General features: G+C 37.7%; 1 protein-coding gene across 1 annotated transcript in view; it reads right to left on the bottom strand.

The window, feature by feature from the left end:
• Positions 1-20,283, bottom strand: part of LOC140491828 (transcription factor SOX-30-like) — a 68,081-nt gene extending 47,798 nt beyond the window's left edge. The window contains exon 1 of the mRNA XM_072590223.1: positions 20,254-20,283. Coding sequence (XP_072446324.1) covers positions 20,254-20,283 — 30 coding nt within the window. The remainder of the gene's footprint in view (positions 1-20,253) is intronic.
• Between the last annotated feature and the right edge of the window lie 380 nt (positions 20,284-20,663).

The raw sequence follows: 20,663 nt of genomic DNA, 5'->3' as shown, positions 1-20,663 counted from the left end.
TTTAGCAGGTCTGTGTATGGTTTCCATATTCACACACTATTAACACAATGTAACAGTCTACAAAAAAAGTTATTTTTCTCTTACACACCATTTGATCATGAAGATAAACATTAATGTTTCTTGTTTTTTCCATTCAATGCTGTTACAAATTTTACAAACTCAAAGTCATTTCTAGCTGAGGAAGTAAACATTTTTTCACTCTGTCTTCCTTGACTGATTTTCAACCCCTTCCACATCAGTCATTTAATTCTCATCCGTATGCTTTTTCATTATGCAACTACCTCAAAAATGTCAGCAAACTGGTGGATCCTGATGATATGGAAGTACTCACGCCAATTCTGTATTTGTACCTACCTATCACCTAAAATATGCACTTCTGATACTAAAATGTTGATTTTGCATTTATCTGTGTATTCAGAAAAATATATTAATACAATGTTGCACTGAGGGTTCATTGCAGTGTGTATATAATCATTGATGTCAGTGCAAGATGACTTAACAGATGCTGACATAATGGATGGAAACATTGATATGTTTTTAAACAATACATTATGCCCTATTATTTGTAACTTCGAGTGCATTATAACTGCAATATTATTAACCTTAATTGAATACATCTGATACTGTCAATTGACTAAAACAAACAGACCTCAAATTGCTGGGAGAATTATGATGTATCAATGGTGTTCCCTATGACTAATTTGTGAACAGAAAAGAGCAATTTACAGAAAAGTTCCTTGAATTCTAAAGCCCCACAAATTGAGAGATCACTTTCACTGTTAACATTGCTAAAGTTGCCAAATTTTGCTTCTGATTCTTAGGATATGCTAATATGTCCTGGTATAAAACAGGAAGTCCAGAGTAGCAATTGAGGATTGGACTAACAGAAGATGGGAAATGATATGCTAAATGGATTGATGCTGAGACTACTATAGTTCACAATATTGTATTTATGACTTGGAGTATGGAATTGGAAATACAATTTGACCAATGACACCAAATTGAGACATATAGTACATACTGAGGAAAGGACATGCAATTTTTGGAAAATTCTTAAATGGATTTCAATATTGATAAGGGTTGCATTCTGATTTTTTTAAAAAAGCCACATATTGTTTCAATAATATGACTGTAAAAGCAGTAAAGGAGCAACAGCATCTTGGGGTAACATAGTTTAGTAAAACAAGGCATGCTACTTTTACAATTTAGCATGCTAGGAGACCACGGTTGAAGCTTTACCAGGTTAGTAACTGATATTTCATTTTACCTGGTGCTGCTTTTGTAATAGTATCCAATATTCCTCATTGTACCAGGTTGATCTTTCAGATGGTAGAATGAGGGACAGGATAGGCCATATGGTGAAAGATTGTATTTGAATTTTATTCTGCTGTTGGTGTCTCTAAACTTTGTAGACCTTAAGTTCTGGAATTCCCCTCCTAAACATATTCTGGTCTCTCTTCTCCTTTAACATTTTGTTTAAAATCTTTCAAAATGTTCTCAGCACCAGGAAACAATATTTAGCAAATGTTGGATGACAAAAGTATCATTATTACATCCTCCAAACCAAAAGTGCTATATAGATTTATTTAATTAGTTCAATTATGCAATGTGAGCATCACTGGAAACACACCAGCATTTATTGTTCATCCTATAAATGGAAATGAAAGTTCATGAAATTGTAGTTCTCAGGATTTGTAATGATCTGGCAGCTCTATAAGAATGCTGAGATATTAGAACAGTGTCCTGGGCTCCGTCAGAGAATCATCTGATTCCGTGTCTCTGGACATCATGTTAGACCTAGTGCCCTTGCTGCTGCTGCTCAGCTAAACAGACCAGAGTGCTGTAGCCCATACCGGTTTGCTGTGTAGAAACTATAGCTGAGCCCTCTGGATCCAGAGCTACTTGAGATTGTGTTCCATAATCATCTCAACTGTCCTCCACACAATCCTATCAGCTTTCAGCCTAAGCTACAGTCACTGGGGTATCACTTTATGAATGCACCAAGTTAGAAAAATTAGTGCACGTGCTATTAAATTTGTAAAGAAGGCTGATTAGTCTTTCAGGCAATGAAAGCAAGGTTCACTAATATTCCTGTTGGCAGAATGGATTTAGCTTTTGTTAAGGACAAGATCATACCCCCTCAAAATATTTTAAGAAGGCAGCCTAACATTTTCTTATTTTGAAGGTGGATGTGAAGTGCTGCGTTTTTGATGCAATGCAACTGGTCAAACCACTTAATGTTAAAAAAAGCAATTTATTTAAATACAGTAGTTAACATACAAACTATAAGAGGAATTTAGAATAACTTACCTATTGGAAAAACTTAACTGAATATTAGATACAGTACCTATAACTAATTAACTGTTCCAGTGTAGTAACATCCCATAAACACACCCCTTAACAAAAAGGCAAATTGACACACACAAAGATTCTTTCATGCAGTTCTCCAATCCAGGAGGAAGAAACATTAAAAGAAAATTCAGGAAGTGTAGCAGTCAACAGACATTTACTGAAGTGTGTCTACCTCTTTTGAGACCCCAAACAGCTTTTCAGGGTTACTAACAAAATCAAAATCCAAAAGACCTGGATCTGTAAGAGTTGGCCACACCCATTCAGGCTGCTTCCATTGTTCCAACTTTTAAAAAACCTTAAAGGGCTCACAAGTTGTTTATTTAAATCATCTTCAAGTAGCAGTTCAGGGCATCTGCCTTTACAACCTCTCTTCAAAAAAAAAGACAAAATAACCTTTTAAAGTTGTCACATTTCCACCCTTTAAAAAAAGAACCATCAATATACAAAGATGCTTTCAATTTTAAAGCTCCTAGTCTTACTCTACGAGTACACTACAATATATATACACCTTACATTGACTTTAAGCATGCAAACATTAAATACTACATTCTATTTCAGTCAGTTTACTCCCGCCACAGAATGCCTCCGTCTTTCTTCATCAAAGTCGTGACAACATGTCAGCAATTACGTTTTCTTGTTCTGTCAGGTGTATAATTTTCAAATTGAATGGCTGCAATAATAAACTCCATCTAAACACTCTCAAATCTTTGTCCTTAAATTTCTCCAAAAACTTTAATGGGTTATCATCAGTATATACAATTGTCTTGACATATTACTGGCAATTTAAATGCTGAAATGTAATGCCAACACCAAATTCAAGGTTTCTTTCTCAATCATGGAATATTTCTGCTGATGAGTATTCAAGTTTCTGAAAAATTACCCAATAGGTCTTTCTATCTTCTCACCGTCTTTCTGTAAGGGTGCAGCACCAATACCCGCATCACTAACACCAATAACCACCTTGAATGGCTTTGCCTACTTAGGAGTGCCTAACACTGGGACAGTGGTTAACACAGCTTTCAGGCCATCAAGTGCCTTCTGACAGTCTGCCATCCACTGAAATTTTCTGCACTTCTTCAGCAAGTCAGTCAGTGGAGCAACCACACTGCTAAAATTTGGTACATAATTCCAATAAAACCCATTCAATTCCAGGAATCGTACTACTGCCCTCATCATTGATGGTATGGAAAACTCTCCAAAAACTTTTGTTTTCATATCCTGTGCGGCCATCTATCTGCATTGTATAGTCCAAAAACATGGCCCAGGAAGGTGACTTGTGCTTTTGCGAATTCACTCTTAGCTAGGTTGATCACCAAACCAGCCTCCCGAAATCAAATTGAACAATTTCAATAAATGCTACCAATGTTCCTTCCATGTGTGCTTAAAAATCACCAGATCGTTTAAGTACACGACACAATTGGGTAATCCCACAATTATTTTATTGGTTAGTCTTTGAAATGTGGTTGATGCATTTTTCGTATCAAATGGCATGACTTTAAATTGGTATAGATTACAGTGGTGCTGGAAAAGCACAGCAGGTCAGACAGCATCCGAGAAGCAGGAAAATCGACGTTTCGGGCAAAAACTCTGTATAGTCCATTCAATGTCATGAAAGCCACAACTGTCTTTGCTCTTTCAGATAAAGGTACATGCCACTATCCTTTGACTAAGTACAGCTTAGAAATATAAGTTGCTTGTCCCACCTTCTCAATGTAGTCTTCTAAATGTGGATTAGGATTTGAATCAGATTGTGTAATTCAAGAAGGTAATTCAATAATTTATCCCAATTTCTGAGAATGTCCTCATTGTCCAATTTAATTTGAGGAATGTCCAATTCAGAGTCATCTAAACTTGTGATAGACTTTACAATAGTCCACATATAGTCATTGGGTGCATTTGGTTTTGGCACCATCATTTTGGACGAGCTCCAGTTGCTGCAATGTACTTTGATTATGTTGTCTTTAAGCAAGCATTCAATCTCCTTTTGAACATGTGCCAACTTTAGAGGATTATAAGTATGTTATAAGGATCTATAAGGATGTTGCTTAATTGGAATAGCATATGCTGCATCTATGTCATGCATAATTAGATTAGTATTTCCCAACTTATTCCGACATATCTCCCCATGCAACAGTAATAACTTTAAGGTCATTTTGATTTTCATCTGGAAGACAACTCAATAATTATCCCAATTTTTGAGAACTTCCTCTTGTCCAATTTAGTTTGAGGAATGTCCAACTCAGAGTCATCTGAACTTGGTTCTTCACTCTGTATTGTAACCAGTAACACATTCTCCTTTTGATTTCCTTACTTGTCAAAATATCCTTTTGAGCATATTCACATGGCATACTCTAAGATATTTCTTTCTATATGGCCTTCTTACCAAATAATCCTCCACCTCACTCTATTTGCGATTTGATAAGGTCCATTAAATGTTTTAAAGGTTCACCTGTCATTAGAAGTAACACTAACAGTTTATCTCTACATGCAAAATTGTGAATTTTTGATTTATTGTCTGTTTCCTGTTTCATCACATGTTGTGCTGTTTTCAAATGCTGTCTAGCTAACTCACCTGCTCGATGTAATCTTTCTCTAAAATTTGTCACATAGTGCAAATGTGTGGTCTCTGAACTCTGACTCACCAAACTCTCCTTGATTAATTTCAATGGTCCTCTGACCTCAAGCTTAAAATCTAATTCAAATGGACTGAATTTGGTCAATTCTTATGGTGCATCCCTAATTAGCAAGTGTACAAACAGAATTGTTCTACCCCAATCATCTGGATCATCTTCACTATAAGCCCTCAGCATGGTCTTTAAAGTTTGATGGCACCTTTCTAATGCTCCTTGCAATTCTAGATGGTACACAGTGGATTTGAATTGTTTTATTCCTAAGCTATCCATAACTTCCATGAATAATTTGATGTCAAATTTGACCCTTGATCTGATTATCTCTCTGTGGGTAGTCTGTATCTCGTGAAAAAATTGCATAACTTATCTACAATGTTTTTTGCTGTGATATTGCTTAATGGAAAGGCCTCTGGAAATCTAGTGGACATTATTGCCAACAAATACTGATTCCAACTTTTTGCTTTAGGTAGGGGTCCTATGCAATCAATTAAGACCCTTATAAACTATTCTTCAAATGCAGGAATTGAGATTAAAGGTGCTGGTTTTATTACTGCCAGAGGTTTTCCAATTACTTGACACGAACGGCATGTCTGGCAAAGTTCAACTACATTTTAATACAGTCCAGGTCAGTAAATATGCATTTATTTTTGGCTTGAGTTTTCTTTATTCCCAAATAACCTCCTCCTGGTAATTCATGTGATACCCACAATACCTCCTTTCTATAACCCACTAGTAATACAACCTGATGAACTTCTGCCCATTTCTCATCTACCTGACTAAGTAACGGTCTCCATTTCCTCATCAACTTGTCAATTTTGGGATACACTCAGATTCTCCTGTGTATGCTTTTTGATACAACTACATCTTTCTGTTGTAACTCAATTAATTTCTCTGAACTAAAAAATATGCACTTGGTCCAGCATCTATTCTTGTTTTGTTCTCAACCATTTGATCAAACATAGTTTCTGACTATTGTATTTCAAGTTCCCTATCCTTATTCTTTGATTTCTCTTCTTACTTCAACCTGTAACTTTCCAATCTTGTTATCCACCGTCAGGAAAACTCCCAGGATATAACTCATGTAATACCTCAGTTGCCTGATCTCCACTAATTTTCAACAGCAGTAAGTAGCACTCGCACCTGTGATCCAGCTATATCATTTCTAAGGACAAATTGTATTCCTGGAGTCAACAGTTCCTCCATTACTGCTACCACCACTTTGCCACTTTTCACCGGGCACTCCAACCTCACTGTACACAATGGAACACTTCTTGTCTCACCATGAATTCCACATATTACCACCTTTTCTGACGTGGAGGTGCTGGTGTTGGACTGGGGTGGACAAGGTCAGAAGTCAGGTGACACCAGGTTATAGTCCAACAGGTTTATTTAAATCACAAGCTTTCAGAATGTTGACCCTTCAGCAGGCAATAGTCCTTTGGAAATTACATATCTCTGCACTTCTCAACATTGAAGATTGACTTGCTTCTGTATCTCTTGAAATTGTAATTTCCTTACCTGCTCCTCTTGGCATATGAGAGTTAATGTTTACCTTGCAAGTAAATTGTTTAAGAAGATCTGGCACTTTCTTCTCAACCAACCTTTGACCAGGTTGTACCTTCTGGTGCAGTTTTTTTAGCTTCTATGGTGCTTTCCTTTACCACTTCAACAAAATTCACTGCTGTATCCTATTTCCCTACATCCATCTTCCCAGTGCTTTTACTAAAGCACCAACACTGCGACTTCATGTGGCCTACTTTATTACAGTGAAAACACTGGAGCTTTTTTACTTCTCCTTCCCCCTCATGGGTTTCCTTTTTACCCTGTGACAAACTATCTTTACTATCTTCAATGAGGTCTCCTTTTCTCTTACCATTTGAGGATTTCTCTTTGCCCCCATTTCTATCCCTTACAGATTGAAATTGATGTCAGAAGCAAAACTTTTGAACCAACTCAGCAATTTCCGCTGCTAATCTTGCACTTTTAACTCTCTGCTCTCCCATATGAGCTCTCACTACTTCAGGAAGTGAATTTTTGAAAGCCTCAAAAATAATAATTTCTCTAAGCCTGTCTTATGTTTGATCTATTTTCAATGCTCTTATTCACCTATCAAAATTAATTTTAAAAAAAGCAAGAACTACAGATGTTGTAAATCAGAAACAAAAACTGAGATTGTTGGAAAAGCTCAACAGGCCTGGCATCATCTGTGAGGGGAAATCAAAGTTAATGTTTCGAGCCTGGTCACCCTTTCTGTTCCTGTGCCTCCTACTAATTAACTGTTCCAATATGGTAACAGCCCATAAACACATTCCTTGGCAAAAAGGCAAATTCAGAAACAGCTTCTTACATGCAGTTCTCCAATTCAGGAGGAAAAAACATCAAGACAAAGTTCAGAGAGTGTAGTAATCAACAAACATTCACTGAAGCTTCCAATTATTTTGAAGCCACTAGCAGCTTCTGAGTGATTGAGAAAAGCCAAAATCTTAATATCTGGATTTGTGAGAGCTGGTCACACACATTCAGGCTGCTTCCATTTTTCCAACTTTAAAAAAAACCTGAAGGCCTATCAAGTTATTTATATAAGTCATCGCTAAGGCACCTCTGCCTTACAAACTCTCTTTAAAAATAAAGGACAAAATAAACTTTTAATGTGACAGCATCATCGCACTTTTAAAACGCTCTGCAGAGGTTTCTCACTTGAGTTGTGAAGCAAGGTGGAATCTTTTTTGTTAGCAAATAGCCAATCTGTAAACTGCGTAGCTAAGTTGGCACAAGTTCACACAAAAGGACTGGCGCAGGTTGAAAGAATATGACTACTGGTTTGGTCATAAACTGTTACATGTGCAGGAAGTGGAACCCTATTTGTATAATTACAAACTAGAGGTTGGGGCTTGATATGCAATGTGACAGCAATCTTTGCATCTTGCATGTTGGAGAAGTACATCAATGTTTGCAAAGCCTCATCTCTCTCATTCAATAGAGGTTTCTCTTGGTATGGGGACATTAGTCAATTCCTTAATAAATACATTGAACTAGAAATTGGGAGGTTTTGTTGACATTTCTGCTGATCAAATTGAGTCTATGGAATAAAAATTGAAGGTTACAGTGACCTTTTTAGACAAAGGCAATTCTGGCTAATCCTGGGTTCAGGCTTGAGTTATGGCTTGATCGGGTAACACAGCTCAGTAGCATCCTCGGTGACACAAATGTATCTTAGGTACGGCTTCTGAGAAAGGCTGGTGAAAAGTTGTGGGAGAATTGGGCTCTGAAAACTCAATGCGAATATGACCTTTTGATGAGTGTCATTGACCTCCCTCTGCTGGCAAGTTCTCCTGATCTGTGATGTCCTCCTTGCTAATTTTTTGCATCCTCTCCCCCAATGCTTCCAAAACATTTTTCTAGTATGACCTTATTTTGAGCTTTGGAAATTGTCATGACACCTTGGTGAAATACTGGCAGGTTGGAGAAAGAAGAGTGGAATTAGCCATTGCTGTATTGGAGCTCATAGCATCAAAATATCAGCGCATGACACTATTTAGGGGTCCAACCCCTTCTTTTAAAAGCCTAGCTCTTGCCCCCAAAGGCAGCCCTATGAAATTGTGTATCTGTACCATGAACAGCAACAGTGTAATATCAGGAAAACTTTTCTGCGAAAATAAAGTAAAAAATATACATCAAAAAATGTCTTGATGTCAAGCAAAAGGCAGAATTATAAACCAACAATGAACCTGACCACACTCACTGCACGGTTTCTTTAAATAGTGTGGTAAGAAACTTTTCCAGCCCTGAGCAGCTTATTGTTTGTCATGCAATACTGCTCCTAGAAAATATTCTGAGGTAATCAGAATTAAACTATTCATGCAGCATCCTCATGTAATTTTTCTTTACTTTAAATGTTGATGACATGCAGCCATGTTTCTCGGTTGACTTTCTTGACAAGCATGGCACAATTTTGGCTGGATCTAAGTGTACACTTCCTACCTATCTAACTCCCGTCAGAATTTTATATTAATGGGGGTATGCAACTCCATGCTACTAATGACTTAGGACTGTCAATAAGGTAATCTAACCCAGAGATTTCAACCTCAGACTGCCGAGAGCACTATTTTCCTTGGTTGGCTAATATCTTTCTTTAACTCTATCTTTGCTAAGAATGATTGCTAAGATAGTTTACTGACAGTTGTAAAGAAAACATATAACATTCTGCTAGGGTAGTTATAATATTTTAAATATTTCATTTCTCACAATGGACAGCTAAAAGATTAAAAGAGAACATAAAATTAAAAGAAAACATGATCAAAAATCCAAAAACTAGCTCAGATCTTGACAAGTAGGAAAGATACAAAGTGCATTATCATGTGACAAAATAAATAGTGATAACTGAAATAAGGGAGTTTGAAAAGAAGCAAAATCAACACAACCCTTGCAAAGACAAATCAAAACCAATAAATGTAACACTTTTTTCAGAATACAACAGTTCACTAACTCCATACCCAGGATCAATAGTGTTTGCGTACGCGTATAATCAATCAACCTGGACATCATTGATTTTCTACATTGTAGACACTGTTGGACCTGCAATTGTATGGATCCAAGCACGCCAATCCCTGATGTCAGTGACAATCCATGGACGCAACCAAATGTCACAGGCACAAGAAAAATTGCAGCAGACTATTCAAGAAATAAAAAGAAAAATGAAAGTTCAAAAAGAAAAGACTAAATAACCAACTGAGAATAAAATCAGGCTTGAGATTACCATCTCTGAGATGATGAAGTCGTTTGGGGACACCTCCATTCAGCTCTGTTATTACACAGCAGTAAACCCTGCTGCTAGTTAAACCAAACACATGGAAAAGCTCATCTTGCCTCATAATCTGTTAGAGTGACAGAGAATTACCCAAAATCCACTATTCTTTAACTCTCAAAGTGAATGTTAAAACACAACTATTTACAACTCTAAGCCTCTTCTCTAAAAGGTTTGTTATCTATCACTCTATAATAATATCCTGATCCAATAAAAGCCCCTATTAAATTTACAGCAATTTAATTTTCGAAACCAAACAGCAGCAGTTGTCTCTAATGTCAGTCTTCCTCTGTTCGTAGATCTCCTAGGGTCTTTTGCTGCAAAGACGCTTCATATGAAAAAAAGGTACCTTTGACAGTGAGTGTGGTGAATAGCAGTCTTTCAATGGCAATTGGTGCTCTTTCTGGCTAACTGTCCAAAATGCCTGCTTTCTTTATACCCCAAACATCAGATCGTCTCATTGGTTCAATGTTGTCAAAACAGTAAAATTCAAATTCGATTGGGTTTTAGTATCTTCGGACATAATTTAACCCGAGTGGTTAAATTCGAACTGCTGTGAAAACAACTGAGGTATCTGGGTTACGGCTATCTGTTACATCTTTCAATTTTCCAGCACACTCTGTGAATGCTAGTCAGTCACATGACAGTTGCTTGCCAGCTTTCAGCTTTCACTCTCCCTTAAAGGTGCAGTACATGCCTTCAACTTCATGAAAGTCATCCTTATGAGCTGTTAAGTGTTGAAAGAGAAAGAAATGAAAAAGGGTGAACTATAAACAGCTCATCATCAATCCAGTAAAAGGAATGCTCATTGATGGGAAGATTGGAGCAACTTGCATGTAAAACAGGTCAGGCTCAGCAGGAACAACAATAAAAACTTTAGTTTGAACTCAGAACAATGCCTGAAAAAAAATTACAGACCTGTATAAACAGTAGATATGTACAATACGCACAATTAGGAACTGCTAGTCACTCATAATACAGTCCTTTCAAGAGTAAGTGTCAACAATGATGCACTAATGAAAGAGCTCATGCAGGACATAAAGGCAACCAAACAACAGAAACAACATTTGGAAGAACTTCAGGAGAATGCTAAAATCTTAGTAGAATTAAAAAACTCAAGGGTGCTATTAAGTAACAAATCAGTAAGTGCCAAGATGATTTGAATTGCTCATGCTCAGTGGCAGCTCAAGACATATTTAGGGCATTTAGAGTCTTCAAGATTCAACACTGAGCTCAGCCATTTCAAGTTACAACTAGTGCACCCATGTTTTGGATATTAGGTACTGTTTATGATACCACTGTAGGTATTTACAACTGCTGATCTTTTATTTGGATTCCTTCCATATCTTTTGTCATTAAATCACTCTTGTCTTACATCCTAACAAACACCATCTCTTTTGCTCTATTCTCCTTTGCCTCTCACCTTCCCCTGCCTTCAAATATATCTAAAACCTGCTATATCTCTGATTTATACCAGTTTTAATGAAAGGTCATCAATGTGAAACATTAACTCTGTTTCTCATTCCTGGATATTTCCAGCATTTTATATTTAGATATTTTTCCAATGATTTGTATCTAAAACCAAACATCGTACTCCAGATGGTATCTAACCAACAGTCTGTACAACTGAAGCATTGACTCTTCATTCTTTTCAAATTCCAGTCTCTTTCAGATAAAGGTCAAAAATTTATTAGCCAGTTCAAATATGTTTTGTATCTGTGCAGTAGTTTTTAGTGAAGAAAAATTTTTGCTTCTTCACATTCCCTATTGGTTATCTTCTTTTACTCCAATTAAAGACTTTTGATCTTCTTTAAAGAGGTCATTTGAAGTTTATCATAGAAGTTACATTCTTAAATACAATGATTAGTCTTCTCATAAACATGAATAAATTACTATGGGAATATATAAAAATGATTTGGTTGAAAAACTTGATAAAAACTGTTTATTTAACTCTCTTTTAAGAATACATCTGCATTATAGTCACACAAAAATAGTATATATGTATCTGAAAAAGCTAATGGAAGAGTGGAAATCTTCAAGGAAAGAAAATTATCTAATTTTATCACAATTGTTGCGCATAACCTTTATCTGTCCATTATTTGAATAACTAGAATCTTGTTTGGAAGTCAGAAACATTCAAAGTTTTCCAGCTCAGTACAGTTGAAGGCCATTAAGTCCAACAAATGACACAATGATAACATACTTTCACTTATAGTCTTTGGCACAAGATCATAACAAAAATTCAAAAATATTACCAGTTCAGCAGATCTCCCGTTCTTAATGTGGAAACAAAATGTATGAGCTACAGTTGCTGGAGCACAATTTTTACCTGAAACTCAATAGTTCATAAATGGAAGTTCAAATACCAATGTTAAATATTACATATGGACATATAGTTACAAACATGCGTCAGACCAGAAGAAGGCTCGTTAGAACATTCTTTCAAGAATATAACTTCTACAGACATGTAATAGTTACACATCAGATTTAATTGAGAAATAGATGCATAGGAAATTAAAAGCATAGGAAACCAATGTCATTGTTTTTCTTAATTGATATAACCTTGACTTGGGTAGAGAGAGGACAATTTTAAATTTGCAGGTGATACAAAGCTTGGTAACAGAATAAACAATAAGAAGGATGATGAAATAGAAAGATAGACAACGGGGAGAAACTAGTTTAGCTAAGTGTGAAGTAATGCACTTTGGGAGCACACGTTTGGAGAAGCAGGAGAATCTAAATGGCAATATTAAGGGAGCTACCAAGCAGAGGGACCTTGAAGGTTTCAAGGCAAGTTGGTAAGGAGGATTTATATAGGAAAAGACAGTGTCAACAGCGACACAGTATTCTAAATTGAAAGAAGCACAAATAAATTGCTTTTCACCTGAAAGGAGAATTTGGATCCTTGAGCAATGGGAAGGATGAACATAAGAGAGAGAAATTGATCCAACTTTTGCACTTACATAGGAAGGTGCTATTGAGACAGGAGGTGATGTTGGGGTTTCTTGAACAGTAGAATATTGCAGAAGGAACACTCTCTTCTTCTTAATTCTTCATTTTGTAAACAGAGACATTGAATGCAAAAGCATGCTATGCAAAACCTGACATAAAACATGGGTTAGGGCTCAGGTAAGGTAATATGCTCAATATTGGGTACCATATTTTAGGTAGACGGTCAAAAGGCTCAATGTCAACAGCTACAATGCTGCCAGGGAGGACATGTGAGGATTTTCACCTGCTGATCGTTGCAGTGAGGTGAGGAGTTATGTGGACCTCATTGAGCCCAAACTAAGCATCACCGAGAAGGTTATTGTTGAGTAAGTGCCTCCTGATAGCATATTTAATGACACATTCCATCACTTTATTGAAGACCGAGAGTAGACTAATGGAACACAATTTTCACATTGCCTGGTAAAATGCCAGTATTGTAAATGTATTGGTGTCTTGAGGGATGGGGTAGATTTGGAGCACATCATCAGTACTGTTGCCGGAGTGTTGGCCTTCGCAGTGTCCAGTTTCTCCAGCTGTTTCTTAATGTCGTGTACAGTGAATCAAATTGGATGAAAATTGGCTTCTGTGATGCTGGAGATCTCAGGGGTACAAAGATCACCCAGCCCTGTCTTTTGTACTCAACTGTTTGGCACCCTTATCCTTGAGGACAGGGATTTTTGTGGAGCCTCCTCCTCCAGTGAATTATTTCATTGTTCGCCACCATTCATGATAGGATATGGCAGGAGTGCAGAGCTTAGACTTGATCTGCTGGTTGGGGAATTGCTTGCTCTTGTCTACTGCATGCTGCTTACACTGCTTGGCATGCAAATGGCCCTAAGTTGTAGCTTCATCAAGTTGAGATCTCATTTTTGGCTAAGTGTGGTGCTGCTTATGACATGACCACCAGCATTCTTCATTAACTAATGTTATTCCCTGGACTGGTGATAATGGTAGAGTGGGGAGTGGGGATTATGTGTGGTGAAATTAAAGATTTAGCTTGGATACCATTCTGCTATTGCTGATGGCCCACAAAGTTTATTGGATCTGTTCAAGTTCTATCTCATTCAGAATAGTAATACAATTGTCCAACAGTTTGGAAACTTTCCTCAATGGACTCCTACAATATTTTATGTTACTGCAACACAAGAAAGTGAGATGTTACTGAGGAGCTAGAAGACTGGGACCCAGGAAGGAAAGGAAAGAGTTGCTCTTCTTGGAAGGTGACAGTAGGAGGATACTATATAACACAGCAGAGGGACTTTTCTGTTGAAAATCATCTGCCTATACTTCCAACTCTGCCTCCTCCCTAACATCCACTAATTTTCCACTGTCAAAGGGCTCCCCAGCATCAACATTCATGCCTCTTTAGAGGACCATCATGACCAAGATCTTAGCCGGAATGTAGTAGAGGACTCCACCTGACTTCTCCAGGCATTGGATTTCCTGCCTCTGAATCTGTGATGTCCTACTTGTGTTTAATCTGTAATATTGCCCAGCATTGCTAAGTAAGGCTTCTGTCACCCTATGTAATGCACGAGAATGCAGCCACCTGCAAGATGCCTCAAAGGTTCGCATTGCTGAGGTCACAGATATCAATGACTATCTACCAGACAGAAAGAATCAATTTCTGCACTGTTCTCCATCCTCGACACATATGTTCTGCCACAAATGTTGTGCTCAGTCTCCTGGTCTTTTATCCCCCTTGTTTTTCCATCTTGCTTCCTGATGCTCAATGTTTTGCCTACTGAGAAGGCTCGGGTTCCTCATCTGCAATCACCTTCACTTTTGAGGATGCAACTCTTATTTTCACCTGGATCTTTCCAGTTGCTCAGATTGAGTCCAAATAGTCATGTCTGAATGGTGATGGCCCCATTAACTGGCAAAGTCCTTAATGCTGGATCCTTCCATTTCCTTCAAAGGGCTGTTGCAACTTTAACCTTTGAAATCATTTTCATTCATCTTTCCAAACTCTTCTCCCCACCATGACTTGCGCCTGATGTGGTGCTTATCTGATTGTGGCTGGTCTGACAGACTATCCACCACACAGATTCCAATGTATAGTGTTTCAAAAACTTTAGTTCTGCTATGAATTCCTAGTGTATAGATTTAACCATATTCTGAGGTGCATTGTTTCAGAAGGTTACCTTAGTGTATACAAGATGTAAATGGGAAAAAATGATTATATGCTAATCAGTTTTGACTGTTTTTCAAATATACATTCCTCTTGATGCTTCTTTAAAGAGCCTAAGTTTCTCTTCGTCAATCTAGATATACTTATTGTACCAGTTTAGTTTCAGTATATTGCATCTCAATAGTTATTATGGAGATGCTTTATATTTAATTTGATATGGCATTGAGTTTGAAGGATTTTGGAGATGCCTGTGTTGTTTTTAAAAGGTGAATGAAAAGATACAGTGGAACTTTTTTCCCCAAACAATGCATTTCTTGAAAACCATATATTTCCACATAATTGTTTTTCTCAGTTGCCTGAACTCACTTTAAGGTAAATTGCTGACTGCTTTTACCACTGGTTCTTATGGCTTTTTCGTTTTCTAATTTTAGATTAGATTCCATATAGTGTGGAAACAGGCCCTTCGGCCCAACAAGTCCACACCGACCCTCTGAAGAGTAACCCACCCAAATCCATTTCCCTCTGACTAATGCATCTAACACTTTGGGCAATATAGCATGGCCAATTCACCTGACCTGCCCATCTTTGGACTGTGGGAGGAAATGAGGATCTGAAATCTGAATCAGGCTGTTGTCAGAATCAACCATTTGATACATGCCCTTACTAACAACAAAATGGCTTCTTCATGCGAGTAACATAACAAAATGGCTTCTGGGCTGCAAATTGACAACTCTGTTTAAAATGGCTTTTTATCCAACTAAAAGCTGCATTCCTGAACTAACTGAACGAAAGATTAGCAGGCAATGCCTCCTTCATAGTATGGAGCTAGATAGGACATTACTATCCTTCCTAGCTAACATTGGATACACAGGGGCCGAGAGATAAAACATGCCAAACAAAGTTAGTTCACAGGAAATATCATTGACTTAACTTTATATCTATAATGTCACTTTATGACATTTTATTGGATTTGCTCTGTGATTAAAGCTGTACTATTCCTTAAGAACCATATAAAAACTGTCTCTGTTTTAAGCCATATGCACAGCTTTCCCCTAGGAACACAGAAGCTTTTAACCTCTGCGTTGCCAGACAACCTGACCCCAGCTGTGACAATAAAGTGTGAAATCTTGCAGAACCAGAACGAATTGTGAGTGTTTATTTGACCGATCACGGAACCGAAGGACCCCTCCAGTGGGTCGAGGTCTGCAGAAACCAGAACACCCGGAGGAAACCCACCCATTTTTCAAGCAGAGGATAGTCCATGTATGGAACGAGCTGCCAGAGGAAATAGTGGAGGCTGGTACAACTACAGCAGTTAAAAGGCATCTGGATGGATGTATGAATAGGTTTATTTATACAGTATTTGTAGGTTTGGAGTTTGTATTGGAATTCTTCAGTGAAGGAAAACCTACCAAACTAGTTTGTCAGTTCATGTTTCTGGTTGCTTAAGAAGTTTTGTGGTGAATTCAGCTTGAAATCTGATTGCTTGTCTGGAAGAATGACTGAAAGAACTTCACATTATTGTACTTCCTGAGCAAGATGTACATCTGCCAAGACCCAGAGACAACCATGCATAATTAGCCCAAATTTCTAAGAACATAAGATTGCCATACTCTGGAACATTCAATGTCTGATCTTTCTTTTTGACTCCAAGAATAATCAATATTGTTCAGAAAGTGTTTTTCTTTTTAAAGTGATTCTGTACAAAGACAGATTAATATTTCCCTGTACCTGAAGAGATTGTGTGTGTGTTTTTTAGGTTATTTAGACAGGGAAAGATTTATACATTTATCTTGCAAATATGTTAACCAGTGTGCATTGTCATTGAATGTATTTTGCTTTATAATAATGAAAATATTACAAATACAAAATGATCAATTCATGTCTAAAATAGAGAAAGCATATAAGTGGTTTTATCAGAACTTGAGGATATTATTTTTGTATTACGTTACAACTTGCGGACCAGTGGGACCATAATGACATTGCACTTCTCCCATCTCAGTTGTAACAACTGGAATATATGGAATATTCTCTACTTACCTGGACAAGTGCAGGTCTACCAACACCCAATAAGCTTAACATTTAGCTCAGCACCTTTAAACATTCACTCCTACAACCACTAGTACAGAGTGACAGCAGTGTGTGTCATCTATAAGTGCATCACAGCAACTCACCTTCAAAGTACCTTCCAAACTTATGACCTTCACCCCTGAGGAGGACAAGGACAGCCGATGAATGGGAACATCCCCACCTACAAGTTCCCCTTCATGTTAGTCATCATTCTGATTTGGAACTATATCACCGTTCCTTCACAGTTACTGAGTTGAGTTCCTAGAAATCTCATCCTAACAGCACCTTAGAATTATCAGCACCACAGGTACTGCAACAGTTAAAGAAGGTGGTTTATCACCCTCTCCTGAGGGCAATTAAGGATAGTCTAGCAGTGCTTGCCTTGCAGTGATGTTCACATCCAAGTTAAACTTAAAAACATTTTACGCTGTACATACTAAATTGAAGAAGGAAAATTCCATTAAAAGTCATTGTTTTACATTAATATAGCAGAATTAGAATATAGCAGTTTAGGTTTAGAAAGGTTTATTACCATCCACATTTGATTTTGGGAATGCTGTTCAATATATTCCAAAATGCAGAGTATTAAGCATTGATATATATTAAATTAATGACTTCAAACAACAAATTGTATTTATATTGCACCTTTAACATAATCAAACATCTCAATGTGCTTCACAGGAACATTTTGAAACAAAATGTAACAGTGAATACTGTACAGCCAAAAGCTTTTAATCAGTATTTTAAAGTTGAAGGGAGAGATAAAGAGGTGGAAAGTTTAAGCAGAGAATTTTAGAGCTTAAGCTCAATGCAGCTGGAAACACACCAACCAATATGAAGCAATTAAAATCAGGGACGTTGAGAAGACCAGAATTAGATGAACACAATTATCTTGGAAGATTAAAGGGCTGGAGAAGGCTACTGCGATAGGTAAATGCAAGACCATAGAGAATTTAAGAGAATTTTGTAATTGAGGTATTTTGCTCTCTGACTTTCACTGGTTTTCAGTCAAGCCATGTCAGTGAAAGACTTGATGTAACTAAGAGCATGAGCAGGAGAGTTTTGCATAACCACAGGTTTACAGTGGGTACAATGCAGAAAGCTGGCTAGGGGTACATTAGTAGAGGTAACAAAGGCATGGATGAGGGGTTCAGCAGCAGGAGGCAGGGTTGAGAAGGGTACAGTTATCAAGGTGGGAATAAGTAATCTTATTAAGGTGCAGACTTGTGGTTGGACGCTCACCTCATGGTCAACTATGGCTCCAAGCTCACAAACAGTCTGGTTCAGCTTCAGATAGTTGGCTCAGAGCATCAGACAGCCAAACAAGAGTGGATGCCTATAAATTGAGTAGGAAGGAAATACTTGGGAATATGAAGAAGCAGAGAAACATACAATGGAAGCTGAGATGAGAATTCTTTAAAGGAAATTTCCTTAGATTATTTCATGGTAAATCAGTAGTAGATGGAGAATCTTCTATTAAAACAATAATGTACACTTTTTGATAATTTTGGGGTAATTTCTTTGACTTCTCATTCCAACAATTTTTAAGAGAACAAAAACGTGCATCATATAGTACCTGTCACTCACTTGGGTTACCCTAAATCTCTTCATGATCTTCATTCCATGTTCACTATTATGTGGATCAATGTAGCAGCAATTTTAGACAAAAGAAGTTCCCAAACAACAAGTCAACAATCAGTGAGTTTGTTTTGATGATGTTGGCTGAAGGATGAATGTTGACTAGGAAACCAAAGAAGCTCCCCGAGTTTCTACCAGATGCCACAGAATCCTTTACATATAAATAACTCATAGGAAATACAACATATCCAACATTTCAAAATTCCTTTAGTGCTGCACTGAAGTTTATCATAGATGAAGTGATAAAATCCTGAATTGAACACACAAATTTCTGACAGGCACGAGTGTTACAATTAAGCAAAACCAACAAAAACATTAGCTTATCAATTGGCTTTTGGAAAAACAGCAGTGTGAAAGGCATTAGAAACCTTATTACCACCCAAAACCAATGGAATTTTGAAGGCATTTGCAATTTTAAATAGGCAAATTGTTAATTATGTTACAACATAAAGTATGTAACTACTTTTTCTTTAAACATTTTGACAATGGTTACCTTGACAAGTTCTACGTGATGTAGTCCAAGTCTCATCTGCACTTCTTTTCCACACAAAATGTCAGAATGTCAGCAATGTGAAATGTCTGATTGCCAGACTGAAAGTCCCATTTTCTGGTAATCAAGTGCATATTATCACTCAATAAATTTGCAATGCTTACATCACAATCAGTAATCCCTCAGTGAGTGTGTCATCCCACCTTAACTGCAGGGAGTATCCTGACTGCCAAAGCCTATCAGGATAAACCTAAAACACCGGAAGTGAAAACTAATAATACTGTCCAAATTGACAGAATTATACCATCCCAACTTGGGGTTCAGAGACTGGTTATAAACCACCTCAACACTTGTTGTCATTAAGCTCATGAAAGCTACTTTTTTGCAAGCACCCTTAGTCATCTATTAGTCTATTATCTTAACTTCTCTGACTAGTAAATGCAACACAAATAGGTGAATCATAAAATGGATTTAATCATTGGTGCAATTCTACTAGGCAGTGATTTAAACACAGCACTCATTCCTCCTAACATGAAATACTTAAAACACTGCAAAATGTTTCTTTCTCCTTTCCCACATTCCCGCAGCTCAGTTATTACCATAACCCACTGACAAAACCAAACTTGGGTGCTTCCAAACCAACCATTGATAACTCACTACTTCCACAATCTATCAGGGGAGGAAAGGGTGAATGAGGGCTCCCAAATCTGCTGCTGGTACAAAATAAAAGTTGGATGTTGATAGGACAGCACACCATCAACTCAAGACTTCAGATATTAATTATCCCACAAAGACTTCCAATGGAAATGCAAGACAGACATGGGTAGGCATTTGCTCAGGCAACAACCAACAAAACAAATGGCTTATGACAGCCCATCAAGTTTTGGCAGCTTTTTCTTTAGCTCTCTCTCGTCCAAGGAGAGCACCCCAAATACAGAACTTTATAAATTACTGCTCCTTCTCAGTGTCACAGAGAAAAAGCACTGACTTCTCATTTGGGTGCCATTGGTTTTGGGTGCGATGGTTGAGGAATAAAACCAACCTCATTTTTTTAAAGCCTCAATTTGAGCCTCAAAAAGTTATCAGAAAAGTGTTTCTCAATGCCGTTTTTCACCTGCAATGTCTCCTCTTCTGCCTCCCTGTTTACCTGGATTGCTTTATTCGGAGATGCCTCCATTGTGATCATTATTTTATTGTGATCTCAGTCAATGGGATCCTTCTTCACCCAACACTCACTCCCTCACCCCTTTTGTTAGGTTGGTTTCGTTGGTAACAAACGGATCGAACCTTTTTGAAAATCATTGGCCCGGCACGTGGCCCCGTGCGCGTCACAAACGGGAGGGAGAGTAACGTCACCGCTGGGCGGGACCAGTGGGCGGGACGTGCCCTAAGGGGGCGGGGACCCATCTGTCCATCATCCCCGGATATACCACAAGGGACGGAGAGGGGGTGACTTTCATCTGCCGGCCTACTTGCGTGCAAACCTCTCCCGGATAAGGACAGTGAGAGGAGTCGTGACTATTGTTACCACTTGTTTCTAAGATTTAATCCCCTCTC

This window comes from Chiloscyllium punctatum, chromosome 20, assembly GCF_047496795.1.
Source record: "Chiloscyllium punctatum isolate Juve2018m chromosome 20, sChiPun1.3, whole genome shotgun sequence".
NCBI classification, from domain to species: Eukaryota; Metazoa; Chordata; class Chondrichthyes; order Orectolobiformes; family Hemiscylliidae; genus Chiloscyllium; species Chiloscyllium punctatum.
Note: the sequence above shows the minus strand (reverse complement) of the source record. Positions and strands in the feature narration are given on the sequence as shown.